General features: G+C 32.6%; 1 protein-coding gene across 3 annotated transcripts in view; it reads left to right on the top strand.

Annotated features, from left to right (window-relative positions):
• The window catches only part of LOC147079196 (uncharacterized), a 454759-nt gene that overhangs the window by 202166 nt on the left and 231612 nt on the right, over positions 1 to 20981 (top strand). For all 3 annotated transcript variants that reach the window (XM_085954516.1, XM_085954520.1, XM_085954528.1), the window contains one exon: positions 18552 to 18581. In XM_085954516.1, coding sequence (XP_085810642.1) covers positions 18552 to 18581 — 30 coding nt within the window. The remainder of the gene's footprint in view (positions 1 to 18551; positions 18582 to 20981) is intronic.

The raw sequence follows: 20981 nt of genomic DNA, 5'->3' as shown, positions 1-20981 counted from the left end.
ATGCATTTTATGTAGGTAGACCTTTGCAAATATGGGTTGTTAAATGGTTATTTAATATACATGTATTCAGGGCTTTTTTTTAAAAAAAAAGGTGCCGGAACTCACTTCATGTCAAGCTTTTTACTAAATAAAATTATATTCAAATGTCACTTAAATGAAATTTAAAGGAGCTATGCCACGAAGCGAACAAAAAAAGGTTGATTTTTACGATAATTTTTTATTTTAGTCAAAACAAAGCTACAGAAACAATAAAATACATACATTATATTTGAAATATATTGTACAAATAAGACTAAATAAGACTAACTTTAAAATATAATTGTAAATACATATGTAATGTATTTATTTATGAACTTGAATAAAAGTTTAGAGTGATTTCCAAAGTTTTTTCCAATTCTCGTCTGATACATCATCTCGATTCCTTTTCTTAGTGTTAGAGTCTAAGGCCGAATGTCTTCCTTTAAGTAACCACCTATCAACATATTTTGAAGGATCGAAAAGTGTCAAGGGTGGTCCCACGAGTTTGATGAACAAGAGTGCCGAAACTGTTTTAGTGTTTAACGAAGCTCTTGTTGGGGTAATAATAAGATTCATTTGCGAAAACCCCCGTTCACATTCACTTGAAGAAATGGGAATAGAATTCAGAGCATATACCAAACGCAAGAGTTTTTCAGAATATGTCTTTTCGAGAATGTATTCGCGAAATCCACGAATCATTTCTCGTTCATCTAGTTGTAGCCTGATCGAAATGTTTCTAATTTCCATCTCTCCAAATGTCAACCGATTATCAATGTCTTCAGGCCAATATTTTTGGTCAAGTACGCGAGCCCAAAGTGCAAACTCAACATCTTTATTATCTAGCAGCCTTTTTTCAATTGACGTTTTCAACGTGGAATAAAATATTTTCGGATCAATAGGAGGATCATTTTTAGAAACTTTTTCGTGAAGTAAAACTCCACGAAAATGCAGATTGCTTATAGCAGCTGCAGCACATTTATAATAGGGTCCAAAATTCTGTTTTCTTTCTTCAAAAACTTGAACGAGTTCATTTATTTTTCGATTTGCAATGTAAAGGTTCACATTGCGATTTTGTAGGTCCAAACTAAGTTCCGACAATTCTTGGAGAGCGTCGCACATCAATGCTAGATCCAATAAAAATGCTGTTGATGTTATTTTGTTCTTTAAGCCACTGTAAGTACACTTGTCATTTTTATCTCTTGTAGGGTCATTCATCGCTTCTTCAAAATGACGCACAAGGGATTCATAATTATTCCACACAGCCGAAACTGAACGAAAACTAGATGCCACCCATCGGGTACTTAAAACTCTTCCGATTTTCAGTACCTCAACGCCTAGTGATTCTGCACATAAATGCAACTCTCTATTATTTTTCGGCGACGCGTGGTATAAAACATAAAGTTTATCAATAAATGATTTGAATCTATTGATCCCTGAAATTTTTTTTACAACATCACTTACTGATAATTCTAATCTGTGATTAGTACAATGCCAAACTATAATTGAAGGAAATTTTTCTGTCAGCAATTTTTTCACTCCATTTTTAGAACCTAACATCACAGCAGCGCCGTCGCATGCAACCGAAACTAAATATTTTTTTAAATATTCTTCTGTCATCCCATATAAATCAAGAGATTGGAGTAATGATTCAAATATTCCTTTTGCCGTTACGTCTTTAAGTTCAATCAAATCCAAAAACAAATTAATTGGTGAATTCATTCCAACACTTTCGACACAGCATCGAACATACACAATGAGGGTGGTTTTTTGGCTTATGGTTAAATTATATTTTTCGATTGAACAATTTCTTTGAAAACATTTTTTCTCATTTCATCACATATATGATTTACAATGTTAATACATGCGTTAGTGGAATGGAGAATATGACCCATTTCGATCCCATTTAGTTCTTGGAGATTAATTTCACTTTCAAACATATTGAATGATTGATTTTCCTTAGCTACTTTATATGCAGTTCGAAAAATGTTTGCTGTTATTACTTTTTCGCGAGATAACGATTTTAAAAAAGTATTTTCAATCTGCTTTTTTTTGGCTTCAGAAATGATTTTTAACGCTGCTTTGTGTGCAATAGATCCTCTGTGATCGAAAATTTTTTTTCGAAGTGACCCCAATTGTAGCTTCCTCTCTTTCCCAGAATACGTGATTTCATTATTGGCCCATTCTTTGGATATTTTCATTCCCATTGTCGTTTCAGTTCCAAGAGTTCCAACGTTTCTGCAAATTGTGCAGCCAAGTTTCATTTTGTGTACGTTCAACCATTCATTTTTTGAGCAAAAATCGTTTTTTTGATCTAATGACCAGCAGTCTGGCCAATCGTTTTGAGTTCGACCTTGATCCCCGAGATCAGCTAGAGATGATTCAGGAACATCTACATGTACCGATATTTCCATATCTTCTGTCATCGTTTCTGTTTTGAGCTTTTTATTTGCGGAATCGGCGCCGCTGCCGGTGGTTGAGAAGTAACAGGAAATTTTTTTCATATTTAAACTTGGGGTTGCACTAAATAATATATAAAATAGTTGCACAACACGTAATCGTAACACAAACTGACTAAACAAACGTAAATAACAATATACGCAGATGCTGCCATGCGATAAACGTCAAACTGTCAAAATCATAATACGCAGCATACGTATGAAGCTAGTTACATACGCATGTTTGCTATTTAAACTATACGGTTACTTCACTAACACTAACACGCCAACATTCAAAATGGCTTCCACCTGTACCTTATTTTATCATTTTAACTAATTATTATTGTAATTACTTAAGCGCAAATATTTTTTCGTTTAATTGATTTTGAAATAAAACCGTGAAAAAAGGTGCCGGAACGCCGTTCCACCGCGTTAAATGGAAAAAAAGCCCTGCATGTATTCAATATAGGTACCTAGGTATGTGTAGGTACATTCTTTAAAGTATGACGAACATAAAATCATTGGTTGGGCTTGAAATTTGTGTAGTCAAACATAATTGTGTTTATGATAACAAACATTCTGTGACAACCACAATAGTCACGGGAGAACAGCTCAGTTTCTTCACTCTTCATGATCTGATGATTTTATTAAATAAGTATAACGGTAAAAATAATTATTATTCACATACGAAATGATGAATATCAATTAATATTATTTAAAAAAATCCATGGTACGTATGGGTACTTTGGAAATACATTGACTTATTACTTTGATAGAGGGAGTGGTATTGTGAAGTTTTTGTTTTACTTACGTAACTAAGTACTGTAATGTACCTACTATTTATACATGATTATTTATTTAAATGAAAACTATACATTTTTTTTCGACCATGTCCGATCCTAATAGGATCATATGGGCCTCCACAGAGTGGGGGTTTGTATTAACAGATTTTGTTTTATAGATTATATTTATATTACTTATAGTATAGTATATATATTAGGGTTGTAACAGTATTGCAATGCGTTTTGTATGTTTATGTCAGTATACAAATGTGAAACTTGTTACAAATAAATCTGTAATATGAAAATAACAGTTAATCTGCTTGTTTTTCTACAAAATATTTGGATTTCTAGATTAAAATTAAAATTACCCCCCACAATCAATGTTATTCATGTCGCAAAATTCTGAACGCCACTGCAATGCGGATATTCTCAAACTACTTCGTGCACTTGTGTAGGTAAATGTTGTAAATGCGTTGTATGGTGCGCTGACATGGCGTGCTGGAGTGCCTACTGATTCCGTTTCAAGGCGCTTCAGCAACACACAAATCGCTCACGCATGCATTCATTACCTGTCAATAATCCACAATATTCAACTATTTGCACACTTGGGTAACCGACTGACTTGCGACACGACACTATTGGCGAGAGAAGCTGAAGACTCAACCAAGTAGGTCGGTATTGTAAATTGGATATCGTTAAAATATTGTGTCTGATGACTACAATATTGTAAAATAGATGCCGCAAAATGAGGAGGTGACTATCTAAATAATGTGATACATACTATACATACTAAAATGTACTCGTACCATGTGTATGCTAATATTAATTAATTGTTCAACATAAATCGGATATCTAACTTTGTGTACGGTTTAATTAAAGCACTAGATCAGTGGTTCTTAACCTTGTTGGAGGTACTGATCCCCGCCAGTTCCATATGCGCATTCACTGAACCCTTCTTAATTGGAAAAATAAAATATGATTTTTTTCAAATTCAAAACATTGGTATATATTTTACTGATGCACAAAACGAACCGTGCATCATCATCACTGTGTTCAAAGAACAAAACCATTAAAACATGATTTTCACACAAAAACAAAAACATAATGAATATATACTGCAAATCAGTGTGACTTTCAGAGACCAGTTCAGAAATGCGCGGCTTCACCTTGGCAAGTTTAGTGCCACTCTCATGTATTTTTCGCAACAAAGTCTGTTCCTTTTCTTTGTTTTTATGTCCAGCATCCTCGAAAAGGATTGCTCGCAAAGATATGTTGTAACAAACGGTATGAAAATCTCCAGAGCTTTCTTAGCAATAACAGGGTACGTTACCATTTGTTGTCATCACGAATCATGTGAGTCGGGTGTGTGTCTTGACCTCCGCAGAACCCCTGAGACTGACTCACCGAACCCCTGGCGTTCGATTGAACCCAGGTTAAGAACCACTGCACTAGATACTATCGGTGATGGCGTGCCACTAGTGGCACGCGAGATGATTTTACATGACACGCGAACATTTTATGTTGAACATATAATATTATCGCATTGACCTCGTCAGGCGGCGGGGGAAGCCGCGCCGCGAACCTCTGATTTTGATCGATTTATATTAATTTTACAATGGTTGAGACCACTGAAGCGAGAGAATGCCTTACCTGGTCGGAGCAATTCTAGCGTCAATGTATGCGTAAAGAACCTCAAGACTCAAAAACTCAATAATAATTTTTGAACTTTTTTAATAGAATTTATTTATGTCAGACAATCAAAAAATAATATTTGGGAAATTTTGGCACGCGTACGTAAAAAGGTTCGCCAACCCTGCACTAGATGGTTATATTGTAGTAGAAACAAAATGTCAGACATACTATCTGTAGGTAGGTACATCAGGGGAAGACTGATACAACTGCCATTCCCAATTGTTCAGGAGAGCCAAAAATAACTTATTTATAAGAACATACAATAATAAGATGATCATTTTTTGTATAAACTAATTAAATTAAAGTTTTCATTTCTAAAATATATAAAAATAAACACGTTCAATTACGAGTACATTTTGAATATCCAAACAAATTATTAAAATAAGAAGGTAATAATATGGATTTGCATCTTTCTGCTACTAAAGACATTTAGTCAATGTGGATTTAAGTCTTACGTAGGGACCTACTACTTCTTTATTTTTGTGGTCTTCCGAGTTCCAAGCCCATCGAATGAACAATTTGTGGATTGTAGCTCTTGTATTAATTATTGTTGTTTTCAGTCGTGGGGGGAAAATCTTAAACGTCTTTTTCACTCTTTTTGAAACAGAATGAACCGTATATCTACTTCTATATAAACGAGTGTGACAATATAATATTGAGGTTGATGAATTTAGTTTTTTATGTTGATTCAATTCGCTGCTGGATGAAGGCATTCCTTCACTCTTCATGGTACCTATTTAGTTTTCAATATCGTGATCCATAATCCTTGTTATTATTTGGGTTTTCATCGAGCGCTCTTAACTTTTCTTCCTCCCTTGGTGTTTCAGGCTAGTTGGACAGACCATCATATTTAAATAAATAGTGTTGGGTATATGAATGCGAGTGCTGCTTCTTGTTTCAGTTCAGGACAGGTTAATAAAATAATTACAATGTTGTATCCCCTCTATATAACACATGGTTACCTTATTTTGTTTACATATGCACAAAATGATGGGATTCCTCGAAGATAGTAAGTAAATCAGGGGATTTTTCAGGAAAGGTCTGATTTAGTTTCATTGGATGGCATGCATTTGTAAATTAAGCGTTTGTTTTTAGCAAAAGCGATTAAATTGACCTTAAAGTTTTGTGTTTGAGGGTGTCTAATTCAAATCTCACTGATCTCTAAACTTTCGAACTTTCGTTTACTGATGCTATTGGTTATACAGTTGTTATTCATGTACTTACATTGTTTTTATATGCCGCTTAATCTATGAAAATCCACGAGTCAATGGATTTTTTTTCCAAATACATATAGGTATGTAGGTTATTTCTGTGGACTTCACCTTTTGACATATAGTCGTACAATATTATGTTTTTAATATCCGCTCCCAATGGAGTATAACATGGCGCATACATTTCACACTATGCGGAGATGGGGGTGTATTAGCAGTTATTTTACGAGAGTAGGTTGTTAAACATTCCCCGTCCTTATCTATGTGGTCGGAAGAAGGAAGACCGAGAGATACCCATGTATTTTTCACATGTTATGTCGTTGAAGTTTTTTACTAATATGTAGATTGTAGATCCATATTATTTCTGTGCGATAAATCAACAAATAAATGATTAATGATTAATGGTGTTATGCATTAGGTAAATAATCAATGTAGATAGTATAAATGGCACCACTGCTATATTAAAAGGTTTTGGTTAAGTACTTTATGATATTTTTTTCATATTACTTGAATATGCATAATATTATGCGAGCACCAAGAAAATTGCATCGTGCTGCCAAAAGCTGAATATTATAATAACATGAGTTTCTGCTGATAGGTGACTAAATGTAATGGGTAAGTATTTCCATTTATAATATACCTGGGTAGGTACATACATATTTTTATAAACTACGTAGTTAATAATTGTTTTTCACATCGACTATACGTAAAATTAAAAATAAATAATATTTTTCCTACTTACATACTTAAAATTTGACCTCTATATTTAGTAACCGACACGCTAGAGCGCTCGTATATATTGTGAGGTTCCATGAATAAACAGAACATGAAGAAACAGAACGGTGACAAAACAGAACAGCGATAAACAGAACTATGACATTTCAGGAAAAATGTAACATGTAATATTGAAATTTTCGTATCTCATTAATATTATGCTGTATGTATATATTATTAATAGCACAGGTTGTCAATACGCCGTAAAAAATCGATAATAAAAAAGCAATGTACAAGTCTGATATTGACATGAAATTGAAACTGAAGTCCCTAACTGTTGTCTCCTTCGTGCCAATACCAGATGTGAGAACTGTATTTGAACAACTAGTTGCCATGGTGATGATGAGGATAACTATAATGAAGTTCTCGCATATTTCCTATCAACCTACTTCGAATGAGTTGCGCGAAGATAACCTATCTTTCCAATTAGAATTAGAACATGGAATCATTTTGAGGCTGCTACTGAGAAATGTCATATAAGATAAGACTACAAATTGTTGTGAAGGTTTTCACAACGCCATAAACTCATTGTTTCATTGTAGTCACACAATCATTTGGAACCTAATAAACGAGATATAGCTTGCCAGCAATTATTATTAGCCAATGCCCATACAGGTCACCTTGAAGTTAAAAAAGGTGCCTGACTCTTAGTAATCAAGTGGCAATGGTTGTGGAGGATTATCAAAATCAAGAAGATAAATTGAGGTTTTTACGCCGAATGGCCAATATTTATATAAGTATATTTCTTTTATAAACTTAAGTTTTATAAGTACTTATTTAATTAATAAATTGAAACAAAAAATAATGTTTTATTTGCCCCTGTCCCAGAATTCTCATAGTTCTGTTTATCGGTATTCTGTTTCTTTATGTTATGTTTTGTCTGGTTACCATATTATGAATGGACAGAAGCAGAAGAGGGTGGGGAATTATGTAGAGATGTATACGCGAAATAGAAGATTTTTAGTTTCATACTAAAATATGAATACACATAGGTCTGTTGCTCCAAGAAACTTTCCTCGCGAAAAGGACACAATCGTATTAACGGAAACCATATTGTTAACTGCCGACTATAAATCATCTGGCACTTGACTATAAATATTATTTCAAAAGAAGCTCATCGTTCTGCAGTTATCTTATTCGTTTTTCTTTCCATAATCGTTTCCTGTGCTCTTTGACTTGCATCACAGCAGTGGTATTCTGATTTACTCAAGCTCTACTATTATTCTAAATTTATATTAACTGCCAACAGATATTTCGCAATTATTACCAGTGTACCTAGTTATCTACTAAGAAACTAAGAATTCAGTGGTAACAATATATTTGGGTGCGGGTATTTTTCTATAATCTAAGGGTGCGGGATAGGTTCACAGGCAGCGTTCCTAAAAAAATACAAGTTGTGCTAGTACTTACATTAACCCTATGGGTATATCTGGTGCGCTGTCATCTGGTATTATCTGGAGCATCATTATCTACGTCACCCATCTCAGTTTGTGCGTTAATTTATCAGAAAATATGAAATTAAATGTCAAATAAAAAAATATTCATGTTGGAATACGATCATTATCTTTGTGGATGTATTGTTATTACAATTCCATAGCACTTATTTACATTCAGTAAATATAATATTCGCAGATTTTGAAAACGGTTTTATATCAATAATCAAGATAAATAAAGCCGGGAATATGTTTTTTATGGAATATAAATAAAGGTTATAGAATTGTAATATGGTTTGATGTTCAGTTTCAATCTTTTTCTAAACTTGGTCCAAATACTCTTCGCTACATTATTCATATTACACCATCCTAAATATTAATTCTATCATTTAATTCCTTTAACAAGTAATATTATATTTATATAATTAAGATACAATTATTATTCGTATGTGGGTATGCATAGAGTCACTATGATGTAGATTGAACCTGGCTATGATGTTTGAGGTCACAATAAGTTATCAGAAGAATATAATATAATAATTTTAGTATTTACGGTACGCCATTGATGTTGTAAATGCAAGCAGTCATGTTAAATAAAGAATGATGATGATAGTTACATTAAAAATGAGATACAAAAAACATAACGAATTCAGCTGATTTCTTTTTTAATACAACGAACGGTTCTTCGGGCTGATAAATTGGCAAAAGATGACAGCTACATTTTTTTTAATATTAAATGAAAACCTGTCAATCAGATTCGTGTACCCAAAAGAAGCACTGTAATATTAAAATAAATATTCCTCGGGCTTATTGAGTAAGGTTTGACTGTTTGACATGCGCACGTAGGTACCTATTGCAGATTTTAAGATAATATTTCTACCTACGGTTAGGCAGGGGCAAATCAGTTAGGAAAATTTTCTAGTCAATCGTCTGAAGATTAATTTACTATGTACATAATATACCTACGTCATGATGTACTTATAATATATTAAAAACGGAAATCCAAATCGGTTTGACAAACATTTGACCAAATTCATACAACATGGAGGCGGATCTATCCCTGGAATCCCCAGGGCCGCATTTAACCATTTGGAGGCCACACACAGTACCAATAATTGAGGCATTCATATAAAAAATATTTTAAATAAATTGTACATTATTTAATGATGTTATTTTTTCGCATCTACACGTACAATTTAATCACAGATCATGGCCTTATCAGTATCTTAAGTCGTATCATTGAATTTTTTTTTTTTTTTTTTTTTTTACCTTCGGTGAACATTACAAATTATAAATTCAAGACGTTCACAACATGACATTTAAAAACAAAGAAATAGTATTAATATCGTAATTTAGATTATCTATAAATTCTACAAAAGACAATGCAATACCTACATACCAAACCGCTTCGGATGTTGATATATTCCACCGACGTGAGGATGAGTATTTATAGGTGGACGTTGTTTTATAAATTCTTAAAATAGCTCATTCGATGTGCTTCCAATTTCCATGCTTTATAATTTATATTTTTTATAATTTTTGTACCTTTTACTTTACTTATCATACCTACTGTTTTTGTGATGCCGCATAGGTATATTTATTTCTTATTTACACTATTTCTTTGTTTTTAAATGTCATGCTGTGAACTTCTTAAATTTGTAATTTGTAATGTTAACGGTATGTAAAAATAAATAAATTTGAATATGTACCTACTCAATACTATATCATGTCAATATTGTTTTGAGTGAAAATAATAATATTTCTGCAGGCATTATGAGATGAGCATTTTGCAGAGATAAGCAGATTGCAGAAACTTACTTCCTGCGTTAATTTTCTGTAATAAGCAGTTCAACCTTAGACTGTAGTTCAACGTAGTTTTGGATATTTTCGTTTAATATTGAAGGCGGTGGGGTCCCTTTAGACTGCATGGGTGGCCAACCTTTTCAGCAGCCGGGCCAGATTCTTAAAATGAGATTTCCTACCGGGCCGCAAAACCGATTTTTTTATAATACAAAACAAAAAAGAAATATACTTATATTATATATATTAATAACATAAAACAAAAATTAGAATCGAACATATAAATTAGATTAGACATTTTTAAATAATAAAAAATAAACAATATAATATAAAAATAATAAATTTTAGTGAGAAGTTTGATTTTGTGTGGCAGAACTATCGTGTGCATCAATATCGATATCGAGTGAGGTTGTTCCTACACGCAAACAGTTTTCCAAATGCACATCCGCGATTCGTGTTCTCACTCGGGATTTGATATGCTTCATCGGACTAAAAAGCTGTTCACACGTGTAAGTGTTTCCAAATAGTGAAGTCATCATTAGAGCATGTTTGTAAAATGCAGGATATTTCTCCTTGTCCAAATATGTTTTGTAAAACTCTTCCAAACCAACCTTGTGGAAATTCTTCTTTAACTGTTCATCGCAACATAGTTCACAAAGTTCCATTTGTAAATTTCCTGGTAATAAATTCACGTCTACAGAGAATGGCGTAACAAATGCAGCAAAAAGCACACGGTGTTTTTTTAAATCTTGAGCCATTATCGAATCTCAATTTGCAAAATTAGTACATCTAGCGGTAGCATTTGATATTATTTTTATTTTCTCACTGCTCCACGGGCCACAAGTTGACACCCAGCGGGCCACATGCGGCCCGCGGGCCGCGGGTTGGCCACCCATGCTTTAGAGCGCTTAATCTGCCGCTGGGAATGCTTACCTACACTTTGTAATAAAGGTGTGAAGTTAAATAATTAAATATACACATATTATTATGTAATTTCATTTGAAGTAATTAAACATCGAAAAATAATACAATCCGCGTATACAATATAATATTATAAATAATATACTAAAATAATAACATTGGGGTATCTGTATGTCTCTATGTTTGCTTTGTTCTTTGTCGGCTGTAACTCAAAAACTACTTGACCAATACTGATAAAACTTGCACAGCTTTTACACAAAATTATTGGTACAATTTTATTCGACTTTTAGTAGGCTTTTATCTATCTTGATATTTCAAAATGAACTTTTCTTAAATTATGCACTTATAATAAAATTACGTTTATGCGTCTATTAATAATATGAACCAGTCTATTTCTTCGATGTGTATATTACTTAAAAATAAAATTATTTTGTGTTATTATTACAATTTTAATTCTCCTTGGTATCCACATTGGTAATTTCAATAAGTACATACTTTTAATTGCAAAATATATAGATTAACTTATAATTTGTATTCATGACCATACAATACAATATGTCCAAACTTAAAATCAATGGAATTTAAAATGTTGCACCATCATCTTGGTATGTCATGGCGTAGGTACCTACCAATATCAAAATATTAAGTTTTATTTAAAGGAGGTAGCATTCATCACTAATACTTGTCTAAATGTAGAATCAATCAGATTAGACCAGAACATTGATATTTTGATCTTATGCCGGGTCCACACTGGCAACATGTCGCCGGCAACCTCGTTAAATTTTACGATAATTATCATACTTATCAGAAAATTTAACGAGGTTGCCGGCGACATGTTACCAGTTTGGACCCGGCATTAGGCTTTAAACTGTAAAATATCAAGTTTTTACTTCGAATTAGTTTTTATCACCATAAAATACATGTGTCTAACCTCAAAATCAACCGAAATAGCTTGCGACTAATAAATAAGTTGACTATTATTAATAGATAAATCTTATCTATCATTTTGTACCCAATATAATATTATAAACAATGAATCATTCCAATACCGCTACATCCAGTGACATCCCGTAGGGGTAGGTAGTTTGACCGTCGCTTGGGGGCGGCAGTTACTCGAAAGGCGGCAAATCGAGGAGAATCATTTGATATATATATATAGAAATAGCTACCTAAACTTAGTACCTAATAACAAAAATATTATTTAGTTGGAAACAAAATGTATTAATTAACATAAAAGATTTAACAGGGCTGTATTTTTTTGTCGGGTTCGCGATGCCCAATTTACTTTTGTTGCCCTTTGACGTCCATGGTGACCAGAAACGACACGTGCACGGGTGATAAAAAATACTGTATTAAAAGGGGCGTTATTTTGGCGTTGCTCAGGGGCGGCATTTTGTCTAGGGACGTCACTGGCTACATCACAAAGTAAGTTGTATTCCTGTCCATAATTATTGTTCTCCATTTTTTTGTCTCCAGGAGTCTCCCACCAGTTCTACAAAATACGCAGTTCCAATGAGCCGTGGTTTAAAAGAATAATCACGTAAAATCACCATAACAGCACATTATAATATATAGAAACCGCTATTTCATTTTATATTTGCAATATGTTCAACGTACAGAATATTAATTTTCTGTAACTATAATTTCCATCGAATTAAAAAAACTTTCTGGAATACGCTATTAAAATGTTAGCTACCTACTGCTTCTACTATAATGGTGCATGGCGCATTATCTCTTTGATGCAGTCTTCCAAATGGAGCGAATAAGACGCCAAACAATAATATAAGGTGTACCTACAGAGTATTTAATAAATCTATGGTGTGTAGTCAAGAATAAAAAATCTAACGTAGTACGAACATCAATAATAAATAGTTCATAGGAAACATAATGAGATACATAATCGATTCTGAGAAAACGGAAAAGCGTAGTTCATTTGAGAAGTGTTAATTTTATTGTAAAATCTTGTTATGAAATTATTTTTTGGAACCACTCTTCACTTGTTGTATTTTCAATTAGTGGGATTCGGCTTCCAGCTAACTGGAGAATAAAATGAATCATTAATTATTTAGGTTGGTAAAATGGGCAGGCAGAGGACTCACTAGGTACAACTAGTCACTAGTGATTCAAATATATACGAGTATCTATTTCACATTGGCGTCACGAGAAGTGAGTAAGTATATTACTATATTTATTTTATAATATTATTATATTCACATCATTAATGTTCACGTCGTATCAATACAGTTTATAAAGTCAATTTTGCACTACGGGAAGGGAAAGTCTCAGATTATTCTTACAGTCAGAATGATTTCAGACCCGGATTTACATGATTAGACAAAAATCCAGAGATATCTTCTCCAAAAATATTTTTTTGCTCTCTGGCAACGATGTAATGTGACATATTTATCAACACAAATCATAGACACGAAATTTAATTAATGTGCAAAGCTGGAGGCTAGCAAGATTCAAATTAGATTAGGTACATCAATAGGTACATATATACATATTTGGGTGGCTCACAATAATTATGGATCAAGTTCAATTTTCATAAAATTCGATTTTTTTATTTCAGTTGCTAGATAAAACAGATTTTTATATTGTGTATTAATATCGCAATCGCAATACTAGTATTGATATAAGACATCAAATTGAATGTGGATCATGTCCATTTTAACAGCTCCTTCAGCAGTATAAAGAAGTATTTGGTAACATTAATTTGCTAATATTAATAAAGACTGAGTATACTTTATGTTTCTACTATTTATTTAAATTGATCCATGTAGTATCAAAATATGGTAGGTAGGTAAGTAGGTATATACAGTGAGAACATTCCTGAATTTAACAAAAGGAGTTTTAACTTTAGGCCCGAATATCTCAGGATCCATTTTAATGGGCTTGATCCATAATTGTTGTGAATCACATATTTATCTGTTTTAAAAGAATGTTTATAGAACATGCTTGATTGGTAATTTAGTACCGACTATATTATATACATAGATCGGTATACCTAATAGGTACCAACATAATATATGGTTTTAAAGACATAAAACATTTATTCGTTTCTTCTTCCCCAGCTATATCCGCCCCTTAGCTGGAGTATTATGGCAACACACGGCGCCTCAAAGTATCTTTATCGCTCGCCATCCCGTATCTCCGCCGTATAAAGTCTATAGAGCAGCGATTTCCAAACTGGTAGGCGCGAAAAGTTGAACAGAAATGTAACGAATGGTTTTCAGTTTGCAAGTACATTTTATTTTATTTTATTTTATTTTTATTTGGGAAACCTCACAGTCGACATTGAAAGTACATATTATAACTTTTTACATAATATACAAGGACCAATAATGGGTTTCCACATTTATTATTACATTTATATTAAACTAAAACAAAGTGAGATAGAAGAAACAACTTTAAAATAAGTATATAATATAAGGTATGTGTTTACGTGCGTGTGTATATATGGGTGAGAGTGCGTGGGAGTAGGCTTTGGTATTTATTGCGGTAGTGTGAAGTTAGTTTTGTATGTTTTTTCGCAAATTGTTTTTGTGAATGTGTCAAATGTTAGGTGTAAAATGTCTGTATCGCTGAAAAAATTATTATACGTAGTCATTATTCTAACGAATACAGCATTACTAGCGTAGTTAGTGTTGTGTTTAGGTATATGGAATAATTTTTGAGAGCGCGTGCGTTTCTGGGGTACATTTAAACATATGCTGGACTGCACTATTTCGATCGAGTCAATGGCGTTATGTATGATTTGGTGTAGGAATTTAATGTCGTGGACAGTGCGTCGTGATTCCAGGGAGTTGATGTTGTAGTTATGTGTGCTGGTGGAATTATGTTGTGTTACTTGGGTCGGAGGTGATGATTTGTGATATCTTAGGTGCTTGATGAATCGTTTTTGTACTTTTTCAAGTCTGATTTTTTGTGATTTATAGGTGGGTGACCAAATAGTAGAAGCAAACTCTAAGATGCTGCGTACGTAGGAGAAATAAAGTAGTTTTATGACGTGTGTGTTGGTGAATGGCTTACCTGTACGCAAAACAAAACCTAATGCTTTTGAGGATTTTTGTGCAATGTGATCAATATGAGCATTAAAGTTTAGTTTTATATCCAATAGGACGCCCAGGTCTCTGACTACCGGAGTGAATGGGATTGGCGCGGAGTTAATTTCATACTGAAATTTTATTGGTGTACGGTTTCTTGTAAAATAAATAGATTGACACTTGGAAGCATTTAGAGTAAGGAGATTCTGGTCACAGTATGATGTTAGGCGTTCTATGTCTTCTTGCAGTCTATGGCAGTCAGCAAGGCTATTCACTTCCGTGTATAGCTTTAGATCGTCTGCATATAAAATATAGTTTGCGTGTTGAAAACACTTGCCAATGTCATTGATATATGAGTTGAATAAAAGTGGCCCCAGATGAGAACCCTGGGGAACGCCTGAGGGAGTTCATAAAACGCCATACTACAGAATCTATTTGTCGATGAACAAAATGATGAATTTGGATTGACTACTTACTATTAAAAAGGAAAAAAATGATATAATTATCATGCGATACTTCATTGGAACAGACATTTCAGACTGAAGCTCTAGTTCAATTTCGGTAGAATCAAAGTGAAGAATATAATACTTTGTCAAGTTACCACCATGCGTAATATCATATTTATGCGAAACGAGATTTCCTGCATTAGCGGCAATGCATTCCAAATATCGAGCCCGTTTAGTATTAAAAAAGAGCTACGAGTTTTTCAATTTGTGTATGAACCAGAGTATGGACCTGATTGGTTGAGCAAGTGGCTAACATCCATTTCTCGTAAAAAAAACAAAAGAAAACTTAAATAGTTAGTAAAAAGTGTTAATACAAATCTCCACCCTGTGGAGGCCCATATTATGATCTTATTAGGATCGGACATGGTCGAAGGTAGCACTCTTCTCAATAACACACAATGAACAAGCACAAATATCGCATTAAAAACTAATTAATTTAAAAATCAATATTTTTATAATACATAGTAAACCCTTCTTATTATTCTGTAAATTACGTTTTTTTTCTTCCATTTTTTGTATTAATATTTTTTTACCATTTAAAAACATATCTGTATTATTTTATGAAATTAAGGGGGGGAGACGCCAAGATTAGATTTTTTTTAAAGGGGGGGCGGCGTAGCAACAAAAAGTTTGGAGTGTAGATTGTATCTCGTCGGCTTGTGGGATACCGGGATCCGGTTGGCTTGAAGAACATGCAATCTTATTTACTTAACAAAAAAATGTTTTATATTAAGCATAAGTACCTACCTATATAAAATAATCCCGAAATTACGAAAATTCTAGATGATAAAAATAGTTTACAGTAATATGTAATTACATATGTTTTTACTTTGTTAAAAATGATACTATGGTTCATTGTACAATCGAAATCGTTCCCTTCCACTTTTATTTGCACTACACTGCAGGCTAGACTGCAACGTAACATTTAAGAAAACGTCTCTAATTCAATTGAATTGGTTAAAATGATGGTGATTCATGACTCGTGACTCACTCTACCTACATACAGTTTGAATCATTAGAATTTCGCTTCGATATAACGTTAGGTAAACAGTAGAGGTGGAATTCATTATTTTTTACTATTGCATAATCTGATTGATTGGGTGACGATGAAACTAAATTCAAGTAAAACCCAATCTGCTGAGGAAAATTATTATTGGAAAATCCCACTATAGCACATGTCGCTGGACTCGCTGGAAAGTATTTCCCTCCAAAGTCAAGGTATTTCTTTATTTTAGTGGTCATCCACTCACTCAATCTATTATATTTTGCTCTGGAAAATGTACATTTATCAAACTTGAGATTTGGCCCACAGATTCGGAAGTAAAGTAGTGGAACCTCTTCAAGTGGCGGCCAATGTCTAGCCTCTAGTGCGATAATATGACGAGAGAAAACTTCATATCATCCGAATTCTAAGGATAACAAAATTAACGATGTGAAAAGTCAAATTACTGTATTAATACTATTGACCGGTGGTAATGAATTCGTGGTCAGTGTTTATTTGCCTTTTGGTGAGTGTACACAGTGCCTGAAGATGCCGAAAGGCGAGACCCGTGTGTAAAGTAAATTAGTTAATGTAGATACACGCCATTTGAAACTAGGACAGGGAAGTGATTCCTGGGATGGAAGCAAAGTCGAATGGCGCTTCTCGTTCGTCACGACAAACGCCTGAAAGGGTATGGGTAGTGGGACAATCGAGTGTAACTGTCATATTATTATTCACATTGTTCCTACTGTATGAATGTTTTTTTTATGTGGTCATTTATAACTTTTGTTTTGTGTTTCTGGGATTTTCGTGATCAGTTATAAAATTATGTGGTCACAGCCCACCAAAAACGTCAAATAATTGAGTCGACGACTAAGAATGGCCACCGTGACAATTATTCACGTTCGGTATATATTATTAAAAAAATAATTAAGTACATTATTCATTCTGATTCTTAAATCGTGGGTGAAAATTCACTCTTACTGATTATTAATAACAACTTCCCACGAATTGTCGATACAATGTCATTAAAGGTCAGAATTAATAAGGATACATACCTATCATTAAATACCTAATGAAGATTGGAAGCTAAAGTTGTATGTAAATATTTATTATATACGTATGAATATTATTTCTAAATCGAACCGTTCTTGTTATCATTAATAATTATCAATTATTGATGAAATATAATTATATAGGATATGAATGATATGATTAAATACAATTCATCTCATAACATATTTTTATTGCAAAATAATAATACTGATTAGGTACTTGAATTTTTAGCTGATTTTCTTCTTCTTTATATGTAGGTATGTATCTAAATTTAAAACATGTATTTTCATAACAGTATGTTAAAAAGTTTCAACAGAATAATATTGTACAAAAATAATAAAGTAAGTTGTGATCAAAATATCGAGAAATAATGAAAAAAAATGTTTGGATAGAGTTTTTGTTGAGTATTTTAAATAGTTCAAATAAGAATAATTGTTCAAAAATATAACGTCACCAACAGTTGTGAAAATTAAAAGTTAAATAAAATAAAAAATAGAAACAATGAGACAATTTCATTATTGTTTATAGTTTATTTTCAGACATTTCGAGATTATAATTATTTTGAGAAATTATAAAATGAGAATCTTGAAAATTCGAGAAATTAAAAAATACGACACTAGGAAACAATGGTTTTTAGCAGTTTTTCAGAAAAAAGGTCATGGCAGATATTTTTAAGAGTACCTTCTCGAGTTCTTCTCTTAAATAAAAACATCTTGAGAATTCTCGAGACTATCTCTTGACGTCAAGAAACTAGTGTCAAATTAATGAACAGAACCTTGGATTACAACTATTTATACTTTAAATTAATACTAGGTATTGACTTTCATATCTGTGTTGTAATTTGCGGATTCATTTATTTATTTAATTAATTAATTTGTTTTTTTTTTTGTTACAGATTCCGAACTCTCAGGACTCTCACATCTGGGTAAGATTTTTTTATCAATACTTCCTAATTCAAAAAAAAAATATTTAAAGATATATATTTATAGATCCTTTTTCGGATGGGTTTATCGGATCTCATGAGAAAATTCCAACTTTAATATTAGCAATCACTTATCAGCCGGTAAGTAGGTATAATTATCCTGGTGCATAATAGCTATCTTGTGGCTTTTGGAATTCTCTACAGTACATATACATCCAAATTACGGTAATTTATGTGTGCTTAATGACTACTTTCACGGAATACAACCTATATATTTTTAAATCATAGAGAAACTATTGTCGATTGACAAAAAAATGTAATTTTCAACTGTTTTATATTTCTCATTACCATCAACCTGATTTGAGTCACTTCCTTGCTTATCTACCATCTCGATTTTTTCTAATAAACTAAAAATTATTACTAATGTCACTATAATATAACATTATAACACCATATTTTTATCTCCTCGTTGCATATTCTGACACAATAAATTAACAAGATGAATGAATGCCAAACAGATGGTTTGGGTTTTTTATCCGTGCGGATGCATGTATTAATTAAATACGGTAAAAAATCAATGTTACACAGAAATTGAACTAAACATTTTACTTTTTACGTGGTAACAAATTATTTAGAATATTATCCCGATAATAGTATGTTTCGCCATATGGTGGGGTGAGAATATCCCACCACAGCGAAACCCGAGTTGGGGTACCTAACTAAAAAAATAATAGCATTATACAACATTGGCGAATTATTAAAACTATTTAAAGCCTACCTTCTGAAGAAAAAAATGAATATTAACGTATTTCAATAATAACTTGATTGTTTTATATTCTACAAAAATAATTTAATTTGCCAACAACATCTGTCGTATATGTAGGAATGTATTATACACGTATATAGAACCTTCTGTCAAAGCTTAAAAAATATGCCACAGCGTCATCTATCTTCAAACATTGTATGTATTGGATTATTGTGCGAGGAATGCAGATTTTTTTGTACGGACTTTCCCCACATGACCTCAGCCCCGTCTACCGTAATGTATGCAATACGGTGGGCTCAAAAGGCGAAGCTGAAAACCTTTGCGCATAATATTATTGTCTATGACTGCAGCTTTGTAAGAAGATAATTTAAAAAAAAAAAATCTATGGCATTTAATCGAATCAAAGTACCTACCTATAATTGAATATAAATGATTGTTTTTAAAAATAAACATAAATTTTATCTTAATGATTTTTGATGTGTATAAATTGTTTAGGAAAATACATTTTAAACTGATCGTTCAATTTAATATCTTCAGTGAGTTATTTAATGTGAGAAATTTCATCGATTTACTGTGTGGTTGTAATTAGTGTGTACATATTCATCAGTAGTAATATCTTATTATCTTCTTATTTCCCGTAAGTATACCTGACAAGAGTGACAAGTGTGCTATTTTTCTCTGATCTCCACAGCATACCTCTTTCCAAAAGTCACCCTTCGCTACAGGTATACCTACAATATAATATTATATTATATTGGTATGTACTTAGACGTCAAGGAAAGCTTTCTGTCGCGATATGCAACGCCACGATGAGTCAGCTACAAAAAATATTAGTTTTCATCAATTAATCTCAATCTCAACTAATCAAATTCAACGGATAAACTTGAAACGATTCCACAAAATATTATCAATAATTTATTAGTGGATACTTCTTGATGAAAATTGTAAAAGTATTCCAAAGTTGTCGGTGATTTTGTACATTGTAATTTGTACATTTTGTTATTATAAGTATGACGTAGGTACTTTAATATTTATTTATTTTAGCCATAGGTCATTAGGTTTATAAACCATTTTATTTTTAGTATAACTCTCTCATCTCATAACATATTTATAGAACGGTATGACTTTAACACAATATAATCAGTTATTCATAGCTACCTATTGTGATAAATAAATTTTACAGTGTTGACCACAAAAATATTATTGCAAAATATGTTCACATGATAAGAAAACCAAAATTTATCGTAACTGTACTCGTGGATAATGAATTCGGTATTCCCGCACCACATTCATAATACAATCTCATACCACAAAATACAAAAAAATAGTACTTACTGTAGGAATCAGAAAATGATTGAAATTTTTTTGTTATTCAGCGAAACAAAAATACTTGGTAAAACATTAGCTTACGTATATTTTTCTTGGTAGCCTGTTGCTGAATTTATTTCGCCTATGCAGAATAATAGTTTTTGGATTCGGCCAATTTTTTGTAAATATTACTTCTGCCAGTACTTACTTAAATATATAATGATAATAAATGAATATTTACTAGGTGCTGCTATTTGAAGGTCTCCCCTAGATCTCACAACCTTTTTTCATTTCCCAGTTCTTTGCAGCCACGTACTTTCAGCGAATTC

This window comes from Rhyacophila brunnea, unplaced genomic scaffold (genome assembly GCF_057557595.1).
Source record: "Rhyacophila brunnea isolate RB1 unplaced genomic scaffold, BYU_Rbru_1.0 scaffold_10, whole genome shotgun sequence".
NCBI lineage: Eukaryota > Metazoa > Arthropoda > Insecta > Trichoptera > Rhyacophilidae > Rhyacophila > Rhyacophila brunnea.
Note: the sequence above shows the minus strand (reverse complement) of the source record. Positions and strands in the feature narration are given on the sequence as shown.